The following is a 23,628-nucleotide window of genomic DNA, read 5'->3' as shown; positions in this document are numbered from 1 at the left end:
TTGTGACACACGACTGCAGTGTAAAGCTTAGCTAGAGAATGTGATTAATTGTTCGATAGAGAAGTAATTACTTATCTGCAAAACTTTGCAATATGCTGGCAGACACAGAACCCAGAATAGATGCAGCAATGGAACTCCATGGCTAAAAGGGAACAGCTGCTCTGTTGATACAGTTGCTGCTCATCCTGAGGGTAGCTGATCGCTAATAAAGCGTGTTCCACTGGTCCTAGTGGGCTTCTCAAAGGTGTGGGACTGGAGTCACATGTAGGCCCGACCAGTTAGGGCCTGAAGAACATTCATGAATGAGTTGAGTTTTTCCAGTAGGCCAGCCACTTTCAGTGAATGGCTGCTCTGGAACCAGCCGAGAAATGACCATATTTAATTCAATGTCGCCCCATGGTGGGGTTTAAGCTCGCAATTCCCAGATGGGAGAGTGGAGGCAGTTCTGAAGCAGAAATGCCCCATAAGGCACTCTGAAAGGAGCGGGGGGTGATCTGTGGCAGCCAGGAACTTTGTAGCAGGCAGGCTAAACATAGCATATGTGTGAGCGCACCCTGTTGTGGAATAAGGCGGGTTTCTTTGTTGACTCAGGAAACCACTGGTTCAGTGTCTTAAGCAAAATCCTAGATGGTCACAGGACATGTTTGCTCCTGCATGAGCACATAGTTTCAGATGGTCTCCTGAATGAGTTGGGAGTTCTGATTGCAAGTCTGAGATCTCTGCATCACGTTCTAGATTGTTGATAAGTCCAATTGTCTGCCACCAAATATAGATGACTTATTTGCACCAAAAGCAGAATGCTGGTTGACACCGGGAGCCAGCTTTAATATATCTCGCAACTTAATCATTGGCCTGACATTTTCGGCCTATTACAATTTGAAAAAAACAACCTCTACTGAAAAGCAGCCAGGTTTCAACAGCTTGTATTTATAAAGTTCCTTTGACACAGTAAAATGTTCCAAGGTGCTTCACAGGAACTTTCTCAGACAAAATGAGCCAGCTATGGAGATATTAAGGCAAGTGATCAAAAGTTTGGACAAAGAGGTAAGTTTAAGGAGCATCTTAATGGAGGAGAGAGAGGTGGTGAGGTTTAGGGAGGGAATTTCAGAGTGTAGAGCCTAGGTGGAGAAGTCTGTTATAATTCCCTGCTCATTCACCGAGTAAAGGAGGAATCTGGAGCCAGTCTTTCCTCAATCTCGTTTTATTCATAAAACCAGAGAACACAGGGTCCCTTTTCTTTCCCACTCCACAGGTGGAAACAGGTTCATATATATACTTAAGAATAATGCCCTGACCTTTCCGCTTAGTAACAGCTGCTCTCACTTACAACTGGAGCAAGCAGTTCATTGTGACAGGAATGCCATATCAACAAAGGCACAGCTGTGAATGTAGAGGTGAAGAAAATCAGGGATGCATAAGGCCAGAATTGGAGGAGTGAGGAGACCACAGTGGGTTACTGGGCAGGAGATGATCTGGTCATTAATCCCACTCCCTTCACTCTTTCCCCCATAGCCTTGTGAGCATTTGCTTTTCTAATGCATATTCACAGAATATTACAGACCAGAGCTCAAAACCCAGCCTTCCCCCTGCACCCAGGAAGAGTACAGAGCAGGGAAATATAAGTGTCCTCTGTTTGGTTGCACATTTAATTCTTTAGACACTGAATCATTTTAAATCTTAGAAATATCTACTTTCATGATAAAAAGCTGCAAAGGTAATTCCCTGTTTTCCCCATCCCCCCAACACCCCCACTCCCACTTCACTAGGAACTCTAGCCTGACTCCATTGGGACATTGTTCACTCCTACTGGGTTATGGTGTCTGTGATCTCAGCAGTACCCCAGCATCTCACCTCCCCACCGCCCCAGGCCCCGTGCCTGGTTTTCCTAGTGCAAGCTCAGGCGATGGGTTACTCAGCAGCTTCATGGTTTAGCACGTGCGTTCTCCAGCAGGCATTGATAGACGGTGGTCCCAGCCTTGGGGTGCTGGTTCATTTTCCTCTCTGCACGCAATCCCCCCACCGGCCCCTACACGCACCCCCCCCCCCCCCCCCCCCCCCCCATCACCAACAACACAAGAGTATTGAGTGCAGTTGTAGTATTCAGTTTGCTTGTTCAGTGAGCAGTTGGATTATTCCCTCATAGACAATAGACGGAGCCCTGAATGACAATGTATTGAGCTTAGCCAGCCTCAGCTAGAGTGGTAATGGGTGTCTGCAATACCAGGCCATAGCATCATCCTTCTGTCAAGTGGGAAGGGTAAACCGCTGCCTAGTAACTCAGTCACATGGTGCTGGTTGCAGGATGATTGGACTGGCCGACCAGCTTGACTCATGGACAAAGAATGGTCATTTGAACAAAGTGCAAGTGGGAAAGCAAACGGTGTAGGTATTAAATAATTGTCTGGGCAGAGGACAGAGAACAGGCTGGGCTGAGTGCAGTGATCGCAGACCTCCTGCCTGATCTCTGTCACCCCTGAGGTACAAGACACAGGAAATTGAAAAGTGCAAAAGGATCAGCAGCTTTCATCAAGCCTGTTCCACTCTCATGATGGGTGGAGCACCGTGACGTAACGCTTCCTCCCCTCCTGCAGCTGTGCAATTTGCTGGGGGAGTCTGAAAATCCAAAGGAGAAAGTCAAGGGGATTATTCATAGGCTAAGTGGAGAAATATCTTCAGAAGGGGAGCAATATTTCAAAATACAACAGAATTGGCGAGTGCAGCCTCTTGCCTTCTGTCCTTCAGCCATCCCTCCACCCTGGCCCTAATCCCAGACACTTTCCAAAAGAAAATATCAATGCGTCAAAGAGCAATAGAGAGAAGGAACACTTGCCTGACGCACATCACTAATACAGCAAATAGCAGGAAGGGCTCGCAGACATACACCCTGAATGAAATTAAATTTGCTTTCTCTTGTGTTGCAAGGAGTGGTGTTATCCTTATCTTCTGACATGTAGCAAAACACCATCTGGTAGCACAGACTGGGGGTGAGGGGGTGGTTAGGAAATTACAGGCTCGGCAGTTGAGTTAATTTGTGACAGTCTGGTGTTTGATCCCGGCCACAAAGATGAATCAAAATGCATTAGTGTCCCCACATGAGTGTTTCTATTGCTGCACTCTCCCAAATGGACCAGCCAGGGCCTGCTTGTCACTATGCTGAAGCAATAAAGGGGTGGATTATAAGCAGCTGCTTTTAACCAGTGGGTAAGGTGTGATTTGGGCACGGTAGTCAGTCTCCCAAATTTTTACTGAAGTGTGTGTGGACATTGATTATGATGCACTCCTGTCAGCTGGCCAGAGTTCCAAAGAGCATGGATAAACTCCCTCTCCTCTCCTCCCTCTGAGATCACCAGCTGAGATAGACCCCATCTCCTCTCTTTCCCTCCCTCTGAGATCACCAGCTGGGATAGACTGAATCTCCTCTCTTTCCCTCCCTCTGAGATCACCAGCTGGGATAGACTCCATCTCCTCTCTTTCCCTCCCTCCGAGATCACCAGCCGGGATAGACTCCAGCTCTACTCTCTGAGATCATCAACTGAGTGATTTCATTGTAATCACTCGAGAATTTAACAGCAGGAATACAATTATTAAAGTGGTACAATTATGTTGCTTTTTTTTCCCAAAATAGTTAGGGTGAACAATTTTAATATCAGGCAACATAGCTTAGTCACCAGGGAGGCCATGGATGCTGAGAGCAATGGAGCTTTTAAGACTGAAATTGATAGGTTTCTGTTGGCTGTGGGTAATAAGGGGTGTGGAGCTAAGATATGAGCAAATGTAGTTGAGATGTTGATGTGATTGAATTTTGGAGCAGGCTTGAGGGCTGAATGACCTCCTCCCGTTTCTATGTTCCTAAGGAAATGAAGAATAAGAGAAGTCAGGCAGAATAAGTTATCGGTCAGTAAATCTTTACCCAGAGAGTGGTGAGAACATAGCACTTGACCCCATATGGAATAGTTGAGGCGATTGCCATAGAGGCATTGAAGGAGGGTGACAGGTGACTTTTGTAGAGCATAAGCATCAGCCTAGACCAATTGGGCTGAATGGCCTGTTACTGTGCTGTAAAGTTCAATGTGATCCTATGGAATAATGGCATTTGTTTATTTTGCTTTGCACACATTGTGTTCCAGGTTGAATATCTTCCTGGGTGGCATGACTCCTTTCTACTTCCACATGGTCAATGTGGCCCTGCACTGTGCTGTGACATCGCTGTTGCTCTACACGTGTGACAAGGCTGTGTTCCAAGACAGGCGCCTGGCGTTCTTAGCTGCTCTTCTCTTCGCCGTACACCCTGTTCACACCGAAGCTGTAAGTAACTGTCTGAGCCTTTGGTTGTAACTTGAACATGGGTTTAGTGCAAACATTCTGCTTATTCCTGCCTTAATGTGGCCATAAAAGCTTAGAGCACAGAAGAGTTGTGCCTGTGCCAGCTCATTGCTAGAGCAATCTAGCTCTCTCTCTCTTCCCACAGCTCTATATCTTCCACCACTTTGAACATTTATCTATAGCAATAAAGCAGCTCAGACGAAATCTCTTTACTCAGACTAATGAAACTATAGTACTCACTGCCACGTGGAGTAGTTGAGGCAAATAGCATGCATGTATTTAAGAGAACTGTGATCAGCACATGAATGAGAAAGAAGCAGAAAGACATGGCGATAGTGTGAGATAAAGTAATATAGGAAGGAGGCTTCTGTAGAGCACAAACGCCATCTCTTTTTATGCAGTTAATTCACATGGACTGCAGATGACTTCTCTCTCACTTCATTCCACCAGCTCAAGTTCTCAATCTAGAAGGTGGGAGCTCACATTAAGCTGTTAAAGGTAGAAACTCTAAAGGAGGTGCAGGAACAGAGGGATTTTGGTGTATATGTACTTAAGTCATCGAAGATGGCAGGGCATGTTGAGAGAGCTGTTCATAAAGCATATAGTATCTTAGGCTTTATTAATAGGGGCATTGAATACAACAGCAAGGAGGTCATGTTGAACTTGTATAAGACACTAATTAGGTCTCATCTGGAGTACTGCGTCCAGTTCTAGGCACCATATTTGAGGTAGGATGTGAAGGCATTGGAGAGAGTACAGAGGAGATTCACAAGAATGATTCCAAGGATAAAGAGCTGTAGTGATGAGGATAGATTGGAAAGGTTGGGACTGTTTTCCCTGGAGAAAAGAAGGTTGAGAGGAGGCTTGATAGAGGTATTTAAGATCCTGAGGGGTATGAACAGGGTAAATAGTGAGAAACTATTCCCACTCAAGAGAACATCAAGAATTAAAGGGCACAGATTCAAAATAATTGGCAAAAGGAGTAAAAGTGATGTGAGGAAAATGTTTTTTACCCAGAGGGTGGTTGGAGTCTGGAACAAACTTCCTGAGAGGGTGGTGAATGCAGGTTTGATCGAGGTATCCAAAAGAAGATTGAATGTCTATCTGAAAAGAGAGAATGTGCAAGGTTATAGGAATAGGGCAGGGGAGTAGGACTAGGTAGAATGCTCTTTTAGGGAGCCAGTGCAGACTTGATGGGCTGAATGGCCTCCTTCTGCACTGTAAAGCTTTCTGTACAAAATATTAAATTGGAAAAACTCAGCAGGTCTGGCAGCATCGGCGGAGAAGAAAAGAGTTGACGTTTCGAGTCCTCATGACCCTTCGACAGAACTAGTTCTGTCGAAGGGTCATGAGGACTCGAAACGTCAACTCTTTTCTTCTCCGCCGATGCTGCCAGACCTGCTGAGTTTTTCCAGGTAATTCTGTTTTTGTTTTGGATTTCCAGCATCCGCAGTTTTTTTGTTTTTATCAAAATATTAAATTGTCTGGAGCTTTACTGCAAATTAAGTCAAGAAAGTTAAAACAGAGAGCTGCCTTACAATTTCTTGAATTGTTCCCTAAAATTTACACGGAACTAATTTATCTTTTTAATAAGCAACAGGCACATGCTTTAATCTTCAATTCTTCAATCAAAAAGACCTCCAGACTTTTTCCTTGTTTCTCCCCCTTTGCTGTTTGAACGAGATTGGAACTGAGTAGATTGGTTGGAATGAGTTTCAGAACCTGCAGGGAGCTAGATGTTGAAAGAAGCATCTGTTGTTTTGTTGGAAATGCAGTGACTCAGTCAGAGGTTTAAAATGTATATAGATGAGCTTTGAAGATTCGTGTGAACTGAGACTGGAGCCTGAAACAGTACAGGTGAAGCAGCTGAACGAGCAAGGCATTCAGGAGTTAAACCCTGCAATTTCAAATTGCTTGCTGGGTGCATTGTAGTGTGAAGTTTGTGCATGGAAAGGGTTCACCTCAAGATGGACAATATATAAAAAAGAAAACTCTTGTACAAGGTGACCCCGCTGACTAGCAGCGGCAAATTGGAAGAGAGGAGCTGTGGTAGAGGCTTAGAAAGACCATAAAGGGGGGATATTTTTCACCAATGCATTTTTGACCTCCTTACAAAAATTGAGAATGGTGCCAGCTCTGAAATGAACTGCTGCAAGCAAAGCTATACCCCAGGGAGTTTATGTTCCGGCTCAGATGAGAAACTGTGCACTCGAGGCAGAATCTCACAATAGATTTGCCACTTTCGTTTGTATCTCTACATGATAGCTCTTTTAAAATGTCCATTTGATTTTTTTTCACATGAAGCCATTAAGTCCTTCCATCATCTCTTCCACCTCAGCCGCTCTGTATTTGCCATTTTCATCTCCCCGACCTTTTCCAGGCTCCTCTGTGTCACAATTTGAGTCTAGACCCTCGGGGAAGGTCCCCTCCACGGGAAAATGAGAAATCCCTCTTGTGACCTGGAACGTGAGCTTGCCTGCAGAATCGTCTGGTATAAACAGGTCACAATTGCACCCCTCTCTTCACTGGAAGCCTGCATTATGATGAAAGTCAGAAAGATGTCCTTCACAATTAAGTAACGCTGGTGACAAATAAATTAGAATTCTTTTCCCCTCACCTGCCACAAAGGGCTGTTAACACTGGGTCAATTGGAACAGTCAAGACTGAGCTCAATTTTTGTAGGTAAGGAAAGCAAGGGATGTGGAACAGGGGAGGTAAATGGAGTTGAGGAGCTGAATGGCCTATTTCTGTTCTTTTTGTTTTTATGTTATTTGGAACCTTAACCTTAACCAAGTTTCGGTGTTCCAATTACAAACTGCCTAACACAATATACCAAGCTTCCCAAACTCATATCTAATGTGACCCCGTATGAACACTTGAAAATCAATGTGGTCTCAGATGCTAGCAAGAACAAAATAATAATGCAGCATAGGAACATTCAGTATGGAACTTTTGTGTATTATAGATCAACGTACAGTCTATCATATAAATATGAAAAACTGTTTCTTTTTACAAAGTAATTTGTGAAAAAAAGCTGTTACTTTATGCACTCAACTTCATCTGAGCCACTCCAGCTCATGGCCCTTGGCCAGGAAGCAGCAGATACTATTGATTTTCATATTTGCGTTCAGAATTATTGATCTATAGCAACATCTCACTGAGGTTCCCTGAGGCCATCTTGACATCATTGATTTTAATGTGAGATTAGTGAAATAAACTTTTAATTTTGACTGAGGATTTCAAAAGACATAAAATAATATTCAATTTTCCCTGTCATGGACAGAATTTTATATTTTTTCTTACTGTCCATGATCAATGTGTTTTGTATATGAAGTGTGTGTATTTTCTTACCCTCAGGGTGATTGTCCCAAGTTAAATAATTATGGCAGCAAGTTCTTGAGTATAAATTAAAGAAGGTTGTTTATTATCATACACTTGCCCCAGAGGTTTAAAACGTGATGCAACGTTTCACTCACTCAACTCATGCACTCCACAAAGATTAGATACAGATGAAGAAGAAGAAATATGATTACAAAGTATAATTGTGTTAGTGTCTCTTTAATGGCAGTCCTGTAGTTTCTTAGATGAGTTGTTGCTTTTATTTAAGTGAAGCTCTTATAAACATTTGGCCAAATCAGAGGATTCTGAATAAGTTGCAAGGCTTCTTGTAGTTGAATTTCCAGGAGGTTGGCTCTCGGGTGATCTTGAATTTAGAACAGGTTGGGAAGAGTCTTACTCCCACTTTTGAGGTATTGCTGTTTATTACCTTGGCTGTTTAGTTGACTGCATCTGGTTTGATGGTTTTCTGATGGCGTCGCTGTCTCTGTAGAGTTGATTCTTGCTGTTCTAAGAACAAGCAACAAACATGGCTGTCTCACCCATGTGACCTGTTACAAGTCCAAAATCCTTTTCCAAATAAGGTAGGCAGGCAGGTTGATAAACAACTTGCGTTGTTATTTGATAATTTGAAATTTACCCAGTCTGGGTGTTGGTGAGGGACATCATAATACAATGGGAGGTCAATGGGGACCCCTTCACATTCACCTAACACACATTGAGTTTCGATGTGTCTTTTGTCCATGGTGAGCCAGGATGATTAGTCGGCTGGAATGCTATAGTCTTTGTTGACATTTCCTTCTTCTCATATAAATATGAAAAGGGATTTGTGAATTTCTTGGATGGCTGTGAATGTCCAAATTTAATTAGGTATCGACTTGAGTTTCAGGACTGCCAGAGCTGATACTGCCAAAGCTTACAGGTTTTGCTGTGGTCTTTTAACGGCTGGTTCTTGTTCATACAAAAATGTTTGTTAAACGTAAACTGGGCGACCACTTTGCAGAACACCTGCGGTCTGTCCGCAAGAAAGACCCAAACCTCCCTGTCGCTTGCCATTTTAACACTCCACCCTGTTCTCTTGCCCACATGTCTGTCCTTGGCTTGCTGCATTGTTCCAGTGAAGCCCAACGCAAACTGGAGGAACAACACCTCATCTTCCGACTAGGCACTTTACAGCCTTCCGGACTGAATATTGAATTCAACAACTTTAGGTCTTGAGCTCCCTCCCCCATCCCCACCCCTTTTCTGTTTCCCCCTTCCTTTTGTTTTTTTCCAATAAATTATATAGATTTTTCTTTTCCCACCTATTTCCATTATTTTTAAGTATTTTAAAATCTTTTATGCTCTCCCCACCCCCACTAGAGCTATACCTTGAGCGCCCTACCATCCATTCTTAATTAGCACATTCGTTTAGATAATATCACCAACTTTAACACTTTTGTGTTCTTTTGTTCTATTGTTGGTGACATCTTTTGATGATCTGCTTCTATCACTGCTTGTTTGTCCCTACAACCACACCAACCCCCTCCACTTCTCTCTCTCTCTCCGACCACCAACCCCCCCCACCCCGCCCCCCCCAACACACCTTAAACCAGCTTATATTTCAACTCTTTCTTGGACTCGAACTCAAGTTCTGTCGAAGGGTCATGAGGACTTGAAACGTCAACTCTTTTCTTCTCAGCCAATGCTGCCAGACCTGCTGAGTTTTTCCAGGTAATTCTGTTTTTGTTTTGGATTTCCAGCATCCGCAGTTTTTTTGTTTTTTTTCAGTATGTTCCTTTGGCTGTTTGCAAAAGGCAGAGTACTCAGCGTACCCAATCAGCCCAGACTTTGCAAAACGCAGAAAATAATGCCTAATATTAGATGTGATTCCGTGATTGGGCAGCATTTGCTGAACAATCCCAAGTGATGTAATAATTACACTAACAACCAATTTAAGATCATCAGTCAGGCTCACAATGTGGCTATATATATTCATATACAAGGACCTGTCCTTTGAAGGCAGAAGGGATTTGTCCAGGCATTATGCCCTTTTTTTTTAATTAAACATAAGCGTGGGGTACAATATCTCCTTGGTGCATTCTCCATGGCAACACCTCAACTAATCAGAGCCAACTTGCCAACCAATCAGCTTCCTTTTCTCATGCAGTATTGTTGCTCTCTTTGAAATTTGGCATTCTTGCATCTGTCCTGATGAGTGCAAGATGAAAAGTTTCGACAACATGTCTCTTTTTTTTTAGCAATACTCAAGTTATGTACTACCAAATGACTATTAGAAAAAAAACTCCTGAGACTGAGAGGCTAGCAAGGCAAAAGCAGGGCTGGTACCATTTGGGGTTCGGTGCGGGGTGGAGCCTTGGAGGAGGGGAAACCCGTGACCTCAAAGAGCTCTTTGTGCTTGTGACACCATGGGTTGGAAACTGCTGGCCTATACCCAAACATTTTATACCGCTTTGGATGCATGGACAAACTGAGAGCCTTGACTGTCGGACCCTGATAAAAGTCAAATATAAAGGTCTTGTACAAACGTATAAGTGGCTGATGGCCCAGTGATCAATTATTCCTTGCAGCTGAGTAGACTTGGTAACTGTTTAACCAAATGCAGGTGTCTGGTTATTGCCTGTTTCGTCCTGATGGGTTTTGTTGCTTACCCTCACCATCCCCAAGTAGATGCTCGTCCTGTGTGAGTCTCAAGGGTTGTTAGCAATCTATGGAATCAAGGAGACTATCGCAACTGATCCTTTCCTCATCCAATATCGTCTCTGGGGCACTTTTCAGGAAGAACCGCTGGGGACTGAGGACTCTTGTCTGATTTTCCAGTTTTAGTACCCCCAGTTCAGATGTGTGATCACCCTATCGAGTGAAGATGGACATGATGCCTTCTGATCTGTCTTGGCTTTGGTCAATACCACTGGACAGTTTAACAGCCCAAACACCACCAGGAACAGGACCACCACTATTTTCAAAATGGTTACCATGCAAGTTATCAGCAACAAGAAGGGACCAAGCTGGGTGAAAGTTTAATGACCTCACTAGGCAGCACCCATCTCACTTTGTTGGAGCAAGATCTTGAAGCTATGGTGGAAAATTATATTCCTTTTAATGTTATGTGCTTGCTACGGTGAGCAACGGCGTACTGGTGATTGAAAGCCTTCCAATTTCAGTCAGCAAGCATTCCCAGGTCCGGTATAAGCAAAGGCAGGTGCAAAATAAAGTTCCTTGTCATTTGGCCCAACAACTCATCTCAATAAAGCCGTGTGACAGTTTATTTTTCCACTTCCCATATCAGCCCTCTCTACGTGACGTTGCCAATCAGGGACATGTCCACGGGGAACTGGGTTGAGACTGTGCTAAGTTACTTTTCATAAGGTAGTCAGTAGTGAGGAGGCTTTCATTCTGGGCTGGTTTCAATCTCAGGTACCAGAAGTGAAAGGCCAGCGATTAACCCACCCAATCCCAATACTGTCATTGTGGTGTACCCTGACACTTGTGGCATGTATATACTTGAACATTACTATAACAGCAAGCTTTTGATTTTTATTGAATAACATCTCAACTTCCTTTCTCCAGTAAAGTAACATGCTTAGGAGGTTCAGTGTAAAGATAAGCTAATAACCGTTGGTGTTACTGAAAGTTGAACCGATTTGCTTCTGCCTTATGCAAAGACATTGACTCTCTCTGGTTGTGCATTGCTTTCAGTGCTGAACTTAAGTTTAATTTTCTATAAAATCCAATTTCCTAAGTTTCACTTTGTGCCTCATCGTTCAGTCATTTCAATTTGGCTACCTGCCTCAGCAGTCCCAGAGGGTTAGGACATCAGAAGCTTTACATCTTGGCTGTGGATCTCTTTTTCAGGCCTTCAATATTTCCATTTAAATTGTTCCCCACAAAATACAATCTCCAAGCAATTTCAGAGATCTGCAGCCAGGAAAGAACCTTCTTGTACTTCACAAGTGCTACAATCGTAATTAATTTATTAGTTCAGTGAATAGCAGGGATCAATGACGTTTTTGCTGTAGCACTTCATGTGACTGCTTTACGAATGGAATTAAACTGGTTGAATAGACCATGTTCAAATAGCTCAGCAACCGCAAATGATTCCCCATGCATATTAACATCCATTTATCTGAATTATTTTCCCACACAACTGAACATCCATTTAATGAAACTTCCTTGCATTTTTCTTGGTTGGGGAGAGTGTGTGGTTTGAGAATGTGAACTGATGTGGGGAGGCAAAACAAAAAAGACCTAAGGTATTTTAGAAAAGCAGCAATGTTTTCTTGAGGTGGAGTTTTTTCAAGTGATCCTCCCTCTCAAGCCATGCCTCACTGGCTTAGTAAGAGAATGCCCAGCGAGGTATGGCACCGAGCCTTATCACAGCACTAGGTGCTTGGTTTCGACCCCTCAGTCTGTCCCCGACTAACCAGACCTTAGTATGGACCTTTAAGGGCACCACCGTAAAAAGAAAGAAAAGTTTGCATTTTTATAGCGCCTTTCACATTATCAGGACATCCCAAAATGCTGTACAGCCAATGAAGTATTTTTTGAAGTGTAGTCGCTGTTGTAAGCAGGGGAGAAGGCGGGAGAATGGGGTCGAGAAACTTATCAGCCATGATTGAATGGCGGAGCAGACTCGATGGGCCGAATGGCCTAATTTCTGCTCCTATGTCTTATGGTCTTATGGTAATGTAAGAAATGCAGCAGCCTATTTGCACATTGCTCCCATAAACAGCAATGTGAGAAATGACCAGATAATCTATTTTAATGATAATGGCTGAGGGTTCAACATTGGCCAGGACACAGGGGAGAACTGCCCTGCTCTTCAAAAGAGTGCCATTTAAGGGGGCAGACAGAGCTCAGATTAATGTCTAATCTGCAAGATGGCACCTTCACAACACTCACTTAGCGCTGCATTGGATCGTCAGCCTGGATTTTGTGCCCAGGCCTCTGGGGCTGGATTGTAGTTCCCCTGCTGGTGGGTTTGAAGGTGCAGGGGTGGCTGGAGGGGGCATGTGATATCCAGCGGGCAGCCTACCTCCTCCTAGGTGCCTGCCCTTGCGCCCACTGCAGTTTTATCAGCGGTGGGGTGGGGTTGGGCAGCCTGCTCACCAAAGGGACAATAGAAGCCCCTAAGTGGGTAATTAATGCCCACTTAAGGGCTTCATCCCAACCCCGACAGGATTTAACCAACAGCAGAAGTGGCCCATGCCAAGTGACCAGCCCAGTAGGTTTGCCTGTGTAGGCTTGTGGCAGGCAGGGGGTGGGTGTCCTCCTTTAGTGGGTCTACTGGGCCCATCGGAGGGCCTCACCATGGCGTTACCCCACCCAGTTTCCCTTCTCCCCCATAGCCCCTCAAGCAGCAGCACCCCCACCCACCTCACGAGACCTGTAAACCCTCACAAAGTTGTGATCCCACGCAGCTTGCCTCCTCAAGACCGAGTGCAGTACCAGCAGTGACCACCACACTAAGTACGGGAGAGTTGCTGGCCGCTATTTGATTGGCAGCTGTCTGAGGTGGGACTTCCTGTTCCTGAGGGGCGGAGGTCCTGCCTCTAGTCTACGAATGGTCAATCAGCCCATCAAATCCAGCCACTGGAGCGAGCCATGAACCAACAATCTTTTGAATCAGAGGAGAGAGTATTACTTCTGATCCATGGTTAATGTCTAAAGCTGTTGCCCATGGGGAATAGAGTGGGGAAGTGGGAATGAAGCAGCCAAAGATTTCTCTCCTACTGTGGTCACATTTTGTGGATACTAGGAGATAAGAACATAAGAAATAGGAGCAGGAGTAGCCATTCAGCCCTTGATTGGTGCTGCCATTCAATACAATCATGGCTGATCTGATTGTAGCCTCAACTCGCCTGCCTGTCCCCACAAACCCTTGACTCCCTTGGAGGTCAGAAATCTTTCTAACTCAGTCTTGAATATATTTAGTGACCCAGCCTCCCCTACTCACTGGGGAACAGAACTCTAAAGATTAACGACCCTCTGAATGAGGAAATTCCTCCTCATCTCTGTCTTAAATGCGAGACCTCTTATTCTTGGTTCAACCTAGCAGATGGTAAATGCTGAGCTGTTCAAATCCCAGAGGGAAACTTGAAACAACTGTAATAACTAATTTTCAATTTGCATGTTTTGAGATGCGGGCTTTGAATTCAGTAATAAGATCACTGAACCTTAAGAAGTTTTTGTAAATCTGAATTAAATATTTATGAATAAAAGAAAAGACTGTAAGCAAATATGTATATCTACAAATTACTACTACAATAACTTCTAAATCCCCTAATTAATTTAAGTCCCAGTTACACTTTTGTTAAGGCAACAGTAAGATACATAGGGCAGCTTTTTCTTGGCAGTGAGCAGGAGCGGGGCTCACTCACCAATACGTAAAATGACACGGGGAGACATCAGGCCTGTGTCCTGACATCACCCCCACATCATTTAGATTGTCAGGTCAGCTATAAAGACCATTAAAAAAGTAATTGAAATGATTAATGGGCCTGCCCGTCCAACCTTAGGGTTGGAGGGCAGGTGAAGAGCCCAGGCGGCCTTCCAAAAAAGCATGAAACCTCATCCACGGGCGGGATGAGGTTTCATGAAAGATTTACAATTTTCGGAATATTTTTAAATAAAAGTAATGGACGTGTCCCAGCTCATGTGACAATGTCACATGAGGGGACATGTCAGGAAAATTTTTTCTAACCTTAAAAATTTTTTTTATATCTTCAACTGCTCTCCCTGGGGCGGCACTTTGCTTCAGGAAGAAGAGTGAGCTCTTATGCATGCATGCGTGAAAGAACGCACTCCTGGCTGAGGGAATCTCCCCCCCCACTTTCCGCTCGCACAGGGAGTGCTCAGCGCTTCCGAGCAGACGTTACTCTGGGCGGGCTTTAATTGACCCGCCCATGTAAAATGGCGGCGGCTGACTGGGGACCCGCCCGCTCTTGCACAACCCTCCCGATGGGGAGAAAATACTGCTCATAGATTTTAAAAGAGCCAAACAGAGTAAACGATACCCTGAACAGTCGGATTCAAAGTGAGTAACTTCAGTCCCTGAAGGCAGCAGTTTAGTACATGCGTGCTGCAGGCTTTTCACACTTGTGGGATCTTAAACTGCCTCCCTTACAAACAGCCTTCTCTCTTTTATACATATTTTCGTCTTTGAATGCAAATTCCCATTGTTTCACTATATATTTTGAACTTTACCTCTCTACTAATAAAAATTCTATCATAGTACTAATTCTACCAGTAGTCCTTGGGAAAAATAAACACACTGTTTCTTACTCCTTCTGCTGGTTAGGTATACATTGCATCTCCTCCTTTGAACTCAAACCATTATAGTTTGTTTAAAAATGCAAATGTTCCCTTTACACTTCACATTCTAAAACTTCCCCATGTTTCCCTAATTCACATTTCAAACAAAACTTCTCCTCTTACATCAAAGCACCCAGACTAGCTGCCTCTAATTCAATTAAGTCACCAACACACACACACATAGACACATCCCATTATTGCTCTATTTTTCAATAAATTCCAATAACATTATGGAAATTATTATATCTTCCTGACATTCTGCAACTGTTCCCCCTAGTTCTAGGTTCTCCCATAAGGGGAAACAGCATCTCAGCAGCTACCCTGTTGAGCCAAATCTCTGAATCGTTTATGTTTCAATAAGATCGCCTCTCATTCTTCCAATGAGTATAGGCCCAACCTGTTCAATCTTTCCTCATAAGACAACCCCTTCATCCCAGCAATCAGCTTAGTGAATTTTCTCTGAACTGCTTCCAATGCAAGTGTCTCCTTCCTTACGTAAGGAGACCAAAACTGTACACTGTACTCTAGGTGTGGTCTCACAAATGCCCTGTATAGCTGTAGCAAAATTTCTCTCTTTCTATAGTCCAACCTCATTGCAATTAAAGCCAACATTCTGTCTGCCTTCCTAATTACTTGATGTACCTGCATACTGACTTTTATGTGATTCATGTACAAGGACACCCAGATCCCTCTGCACTGCAGCATTCTGCAGTCTCTCTCCATCTAAATAATATTCTGCTTTTCTATTTTTTCTACTGAAGTGGCCGACCTCACATTTTCCCACATTATCACACCTGCCATATTTTTGCCCACTTGCTTAACCTGTCTACATCCCTTTGCAGACCCTTTGCATCCTCCTCCGAATGGGGTTTGTGAGATGGGGCTCACACTTGCTTAGCCTTGCTCACACTTTTCTAGGTTCATAAGTGAAGAGGTTCTGGAGGCCTGCAGCTAATTCTAGAGTGGCAACTATTGGTCAGGAGGGATATGGGAGGGTTTGAGAGAGGAGGTGAGCCCTTTCCTCTGGCAGTATTTTGACTTTGTGGATGTATTCTCATGTCTATGGTTCTTGTTTTTCCAGGTGACGGGGATTGTGGGTCGAGCAGACGTGTTAGCTTGTGTCCTCTTCCTATTGGCTTTTCTCTCCTATCTTAGGTGCGTACAACTGTGTAATTTCTCCTAAAAAAAATAATGAATCACTCGCAGAGTTCTGGGGTTTTTTTCAAGAAAAGGTGGTCCTTTTTTTTGCTTGTTTCTGTACATTGTGTTTTCGGTTTTATTTTTAACTACCTGTCCTGGAAATAATTGGTAGTTTTTAATTTATGATATTTTTGATATGAAATCACATCCGGTATTTTAAAGATTAATCCTCAAAGCCCCTCTGGAGTCACTGGAACACCACTGGCCACAAACAAGAGATAGGTGAGCCATTAAAACTGCTGCTCAAATCAGTCTGGGAAGTGGAGGTCATGAACACATTTGAAAATATCCTGGTGATAGTAACCATGTCAGAAGGACTCAATGGGGGTCAGTTGCCAGGGCAATAGAAATCTAGGAGGCAGTCAGCTTGAATGCTAACTCAACTGACCAACCCCAGGGGGCCGAGCTGTGGGTGGGCCAGAGGTCCAAGCTTTTGATTTCTAATCAGTTGAGGAAGCAGAGCACAGTGTATAAGAATTGGTAAAGACTTCGTGCACAGACAGAGAAGCTCTGTTATGCATGGTGCTGCTTCATTCAGGGAAGGTGTTAGCCTGAAATTAGGTTGCTAATAGGGAGTGTAGTGTGGTGGACATTGTTATTTTTCTACATTATGAAGAATAGCATGAAATAAGTTGATATATAAATGACTTGGACGAGGGGACAGATGGTATGGTTGCTAAATTTGCTGACGCCACAAATGTAGTTAGGAAAGTAAAGGCAAAATACTGTGGATCCTGAAAACCTGAAACAAAAACAAAAAGTGCTGGAGAAACTCAGGTCTGACAGCATCTGTGGAGAGAAAGACAGAGTTAGCATTTCGAGCCCGTGTGACTCTTCTAAGAGTCATACAGACTTGAAACGTTAACTCTGTCTTTCTCTCCACAAATGCTGTCAGACCTGCTGAGTTTTTCCAGCGCTTTTTGTTTTTGTTTTGGGTAGGAAAGTAAATTGTGAAGTGGACGTAAGGAGATACAAAGTGACATAGATGGGTTAAGTGAGTGGGAAAAGATCTGGCAAAAGAACTATAACGGGGGCAAATGTGAAATTGTCCATTTTGGCAGGAAGAATAAAAAAGAAGCACATTATTTAAAAGGTGAGAGATTGCAGATCTCTGAGATACAGAGGGATCTGGATGTCCTAGCGTATGAATTACAAAAGGTATGCAGGTACAGCAAATAATAAGGAAATCTAATAGAATGTTCTCATTTATTGTGAGGGAAAGTGAATATAAAAGGAGGGAGGTCATTATTCAGTTATACACGGTTGAAACCACACCTGGAGTACTGTGTACAGTATTGGTCTCCGTATTTAAGGAAGAATGTAAATGCATTAGAAGCAGTTCAGAGAAGGTTTACTAGACTAATACCAGGAATAGACAGGTTGTCTTATGAGGAAAAGTTGGACAGATTCGATTTGTATCCACTGGAGTTTAGAAGAGTAAGAGGTGACTTAATTGAAACCTTTAAGATCCTGAGGAGTCTTGACAGAGTAGATATGGAGAGGATGTTTTCTCTTGTGGGAATCTAGAACTAAGGGTCACAGTTTAAAAATAAGGGGTTGCTCATTTAAGACAGAGATGATAATTTCTTTCTCTGAGGGTCGTGAGTCTTGGGCTTCTCTTCCTCAAATGGCAGTGAAAGCAGAGTCCTTGAATATTTTTTTAACAAGGGGATGAACGGTTATTGGGGTAAGCAGGAAGTTAGAACCAGATCAGGCATGATCTTATTGAATGGTAGAGCAGGTTTGTGGGGCCGAGTGGCCTACTCCTTCTACATGTTCATATGATTGATGCTTTAATTGTTGACCTGTTCATTCATATATTGCATGAAAAATTCAATCGCTTGTTGTTGTGGAATAGGCCTGATCTCACTACAGCGTGCATCAGTTTGTCCTGCTAAGTGGAAACCTCCAGTGGGAAGATATGTGAGATTGCAGAATGCAGGTCATCGTTATAACGCACCCAACCCACCCCACCCCCCTCCCCATTGCCCAGTGATCTTCCCCCACACTCCAAGTCCCACAATCAGCTAACCAGATATTTAGCAGTGAAGGTAAAGCCCTAATCATAGGGGACATCGAATCCACTTACAGTTAAGAGAGCAACAATGCTAAACCCAAGAGAATATTAGTGTTAATGCAGATCCGAAATGTGTACCCGTTACATTCCCTTTTTTTGTAAACATCATCACCAGAATTTGTAATTATCATGAATTTGTTAAGATGAGTGATTTGGTTCTGTGTGATATCTGTGTCATGTACAACTGGTTTGAGACTTGTTACCTGAGGATTGCAGATTTTGACCAGAACCCTCAGCAAGAGAAAGCATTTCTGAGCTGTTGGATCACATATCCTCAAAAAAAATAGAGTAATTAGAAATAAATCTTGTCATTGGGACAAAGTAATGTAATAGAAACTGAAAATGTTGGAAGTATACCTGTAAAGAGAAGAGATGGGTTCATAATTTTGGTTGCAAACCTTTAATCAGAGCTGATAGCTGAAAGATAACCAAGGACTTGCTTGTTTAACAGTTCTGCTGTTCATTTCTATCCTGTTCCAGTATTGCCGAAAAAAGAGACATGCTGTCGAAGCTTTTTGTCTTGCACTCATCAGCACATATTCATGAGAATACCAAGTGTGAAGGGAACAACAATTTATACTGCATGAGAAGAGAGTGCTGATTGGTTGGCAAGTGGATTTGATGGTAGAGGAGTTGCTATGGAGAATGCACCAGGGAATATTTAACTGCCAAGCTTTTGTTTACATTCAAATCAGGCAGATTAACTCTGATTGGTCAAGACATTGTCCTGGGAATGAACCAGGGAATGGCGGTCCCTCAAGCTTTTGCTTAGTTGCAAAAGGCGCAATATGTGGACATGATCCTTCTGTCTGCAAAGGACAGGGCCCTGTGTGTTAATATATGTAGCTTCTGGCACACGTCGGTTAACCACACTGCAAGCCCAACGTAAATTGGTTTTCAGTGTATTTCTTAGTACAATCAGGATTATATAGCAAGCGTTGTCCAATTGAGGAATCGCATCTAATGTTTTGAGTTTTGTAAGCATGGGCTGGTTGGGTATGGTCAGTACTTTGCGTGTTGCGCACAGCCAAAGGGACGTGCTGTCTGATACGATCCACCAGTTGTTGGAACATACGGCCTACATACCTGGCATCTCACCAGCACAGTCAGGCTCGCCATGTGACTACTTACATGTGCTGGAAGCGACATATATTCACATACAGGGCTCTGTCCATTGCAGACAGAAGGAGCATATACACGCATTGTGCTTTTTTCAAATAAACAATAGCTTGGGGGGCAGCCATTCCCTGGCTCATTACCCTGGGCAATGCCTTGACCAATCAGAGTTGACCTGCCTGGTTTGAATTTGAGCAAAAGCTTGGCAGTTAATTGTTCCTAATCAGACTCCACTTGCCACTCTTCTCATGCAGTATAAATTATTGTTCCTTTTACACATGGCATCCTTGCGAATCTGCGCTGTTGAGTGCAAGATGAAAAGCTTCGACAGCATGTCTCAGCAATACTCAAGTTCTGTTCTACCAAAATGGTTTTTCCAGCATCTGTAGGATTTGTTTTGCTTTAGTATAGTACTGTATAAGATAAGGTAACCGTGAATAAATTGAACTGTTGCACTGGGTGTCTGAAAATTTTTCTCTTCTTTGCAGGAGTGTGAACTGTAGCTATATCGGGAAATATTTTCCCCCCACCAGCTCTCCATTCTTCCTGTTGCTAAGCCTTTTCTTGGGTACTTGTGCGATGCTGGTTAAAGAGACAGGAATCACTGTCTTTGGAGTATGTCTTATCTACGACCTTCTTGTTCTGTGCTCTAACAGACTTCTGATGTAAGTTCTAATAAATTTCTTATTAATGTGTAGCAGGTACTTTGCTTTTCTTTTATACAAAAAAAGGAGATATTTATTTGCAAATCTGAATATGTTATTGACTGAGCTGCAGCAATAGAGATTGCCAATTTTTGCTGAGCCCAAGAGCAAGCTGGGGTCAGGATAAGGATGGTCTTTCATTTGCTTTTGATGAAAATTTCATTGTAATTTCTAATAATTTTGTATCATTTTCTGAAACACGCTGTATTTGTCAGGATCCACACCATCTATTTCTGGCTCCAATAGTGAGGAACAACACAGGAGTTGAAAAAAATCCACAGTCCATCTGGTTCACCTTCTACCATCCTGATTGCCACCTGATTGAACAATAATCATTTGGCGCAATCAATCTCCGTGTTTTTTCCAGCATCCGCAGTTTTTTGCTTTTATCTCCGTGTTTCATCTAGGACATGATAAGAGATAATGTAATAGCAGTGAATTAGAGGACAAAGCTCGGTTTTCCTGTCAGCGATAGCTGTACAACTATTGCTGTTTAAAATGCAAATGAGCAGGAACTGAGAATGTAACCTATGGTCCCAGATGTGAGTGTATAGTCAGTGTTTACCTAGTGTGCTGTGTGATTCAGCAAACACCTGTGCTACAATTCCAAATTCCTTCTCCTTCCAATATCTGTAAATACAACAATTCTAAGTGCATTATGAAAACTGTCAATTCAAGGGAGATAGGGAACTGAAGGAACCCTACTGCTTTTGAATAACTTAGTCTTCATGGAATCAGTCTCGGGGCTTTGATTATTTCTGATCAAACACCAGCACCTTTATGGTGATTATAACCACAAGTGCCCCTTCTGTTGTCTGGAAACCCATTAGTGACAGGTCTTTGTGGCCTACACATCTTGGCTGTGGAAATAAACCACTTTCTTGGTCTTCTCCTTAAAGGACATCTGGACATAATAACTTTTAGGAATGAGCAAAGGCAGTCAGGCCTAACAAGCCAGTCTCTTTTATTTGCCTTGTGTCAATCCTTCATACTCATGTTCTGATACATTTAGCTCCATCTCTCCTCTCTCCCGGCTCTGGAATGCTCCATCTACTTCAACCCGACTTTGCTTCTTACTCACTCCTTTCTAATCTTTAGCTCAGGTTTTTTTTTAAACCACGTTTAACAATTTGCCTGCCTCAAGTTTGTGAGCTCCCTTCACAGTCATGAAAACTTTCAACCTTTATAACTTCACTTTTCTGAAACAAAAGAGCTCTCTGTTCCAGCAGGTGGCAACAAGATGAATTCAGCCAAGGGCATGATGATTTAATTCTTTTATGTAAATTCCTGTCATTCTGAATAAAACCCCGAATGCAGCATCTAACTTGACTGCATGGGTCCTGCCAGTTATAAGAAGCTGTTGCCAACTAGAGTCTAAAACAGTCGTGAAATGGGTAAATTATCATGGTAGCTTCCTTGGCTAAAATTGTCTGTTGTCACCTGCTCAGACTGAGTGCTGTATTGATTCATCAGTGGCCTTTTTGTGAGTGTCCTACCCCAGTTGTATAACAGAGCCACTTGCTGCAGTAGAGCTCTCTTATCTTGCCAGCACAAAGCACATTGCTGGCCTGTAAAGTCAGAATGATAGGCCAAGCCCAAGTTGGGATATCCAACATGCATGTCCACTGTAGCTGCTTGCTCTGTTGTCACTGGACCCAGGCTGCTGGAAGCACTCTGAGCAACCCCATCGGTAAAGAGGCCTTTGGTTATTTGCAGTATTGGGAGCAACAGGTGACTTTGGACCTATGGTTCCCAAAGCTCTCCACCACTGGAGTTTTCCTTCCATCATGTCTGGTCTGTTGTAGACTAATAGAGACTGATCACTATGATTAGTCAACAACTCCATTATCATTATATCATACAACTAATGGAATGGTAGAGCTAAAATAGATGGATTGTGGTCTTCTTTGTCAAGCATTTCCTGAAGTGCTCACTGATCAGAGACTAGATTACTGGTCGCATTCACAGTGGCTCTTCCATGGTCTTGCAGTGCTATACCCTACCAGGTTTGTGTGAGCTGAGCTGTTACAATGCAAAAACGGTGACTGCAGAACCATAGATTTAGGCGGCTGGGTTTTCACATTCCTGCAGCTTTAAGCAGTGGTTTTATTCAGGTCTTCAGAGAAGAGCAATTCTTCGATCTGAATCAGCACTTGGTCTTCCCGTTGCATTTGCTTGTTCCCCACCATCTCCCCCCAACACTGTTGCCCAAAACAAAATGGGCTGAATTTTCTCCCCTCAATTGGTCGCTGCAATTTTGGTGACTGATTGGTGGAGAAACCACGTACGCTTATATCTCTTTCGAAATAACATCGGACGAATGGGGAAATCTCACAAAGAAATTCCTTGTAGCTATTCCCGTTTCATAAACATTTGAGGTCACTCCTTGCAGGTTAAAAAGAGAAAAGAAAGACTTTCATTCATATAACATATTTCATCATCTCAACTGAAGTGCCTTAACCATCATTGAAATACTTTTGAAGTGCAGTCACTGTCAAAATGTCATTTAATAGAGGCCAGATGTGATCAGAGATTAATACATCCACAAAATGGTGGAGGAGTCCAGTCCTCTCATTTATCAAAACTAACTGTAACCCTGTTCTAATGATTGACTCTCACCCATATCCAGTTACCTCAGGGTGACATTGCTTTCTTGTTGGTGCTTGAAGGTCAACTTTCTCTGTCTCTTTTTTTTGACCTCTCCGAGGCATTGACTGCAAATGCAAGATTTGATGGTAGATGACGCCTAGCTACACTTCCTGGGCAGTAGCCTCCTCTTCTCCCACTCCATTGATAAGTGTTCAGCTTCCGCAAAGTGATTGAGAATGGGTAGTCAGGATCCTGCACCTTGTTAGTCCGGTGGAAAGGTGCTGCTGAAAATATACGTTTTTGCATACACAGAAAAATAAAACCAGATGACTATACACTGTTGGTTACAGTTATCTGGCTGATTACACCCAGTGGACCTGATGACATGTGTTGCATTGGACAGGATAATTGAAACAGTTGATGGTCAGGTGAGAACAAACACACTTCTTTTTATTTTTTTTCACATGCTGGACACACTCCCCTGCTCTTCTTCATGGTGCCGTGGGGTTTTTACGTTCATCAGCTGAGAGGTCAGATGGGAGTGCCAGTTAATGTCCCATTCGAAAGACGTCACTCCTGACAGCGCACCACTCCCTCGGGACTGGCACTGGAGTGTCGCCTTAGACTTTTGTGCTCATGTCGTTGAAGTGGGGCTTGAACCCACATCCTTTTGGTTCAGAGACAAGAGTGCCAGCAACTGAGTCATGGAGCATCAAAACTATAGGGTATCATGAGTACAGCATCACTTGATAAGCAATGGCTCACACCTCAACCTGGACCCCCAGATGTGAGCCCCTCACTTGACGACTGATTTGCTTCATTCCTGCAGAATCATTGAAAACTTGCATAAACTTGGTATTTTCTAAGTCTGGTGGAACTCGCCTGGTGTAATACATGTAATGACAACCATTTGCAAGTCTGGAAAGACCTGAAAGCTCGCAGACAATTGTGTCTAACCCAAACATTTGC

The 23,628-nt window shown here is 43.2% G+C and overlaps 1 protein-coding gene across 4 annotated transcripts in view; it reads left to right on the top strand.

Moving 5' to 3' along the window:
* tmtc1 (transmembrane O-mannosyltransferase targeting cadherins 1) overlaps positions 1 to 23,628 on the top strand; it is a 183,744-nt gene that overhangs the window by 13,428 nt on the left and 146,688 nt on the right. For all 4 annotated transcript variants that reach the window (XM_041215609.1, XM_041215606.1, XM_041215608.1 and 1 more), the window contains 3 exons: positions 4,128 to 4,305; positions 16,055 to 16,128; positions 19,855 to 20,031. In XM_041215609.1, coding sequence (XP_041071543.1) covers positions 4,128 to 4,305; positions 16,055 to 16,128; positions 19,855 to 20,031 — 429 coding nt within the window. The remainder of the gene's footprint in view (positions 1 to 4,127; positions 4,306 to 16,054; positions 16,129 to 19,854; positions 20,032 to 23,628) is intronic.

Source organism: Carcharodon carcharias, chromosome 21 (assembly GCF_017639515.1).
Source record: "Carcharodon carcharias isolate sCarCar2 chromosome 21, sCarCar2.pri, whole genome shotgun sequence".
Classification (NCBI taxonomy): Eukaryota; Metazoa; Chordata; class Chondrichthyes; order Lamniformes; family Lamnidae; genus Carcharodon; species Carcharodon carcharias.
This window is presented reverse-complemented; position numbering and strand designations above follow the sequence as displayed.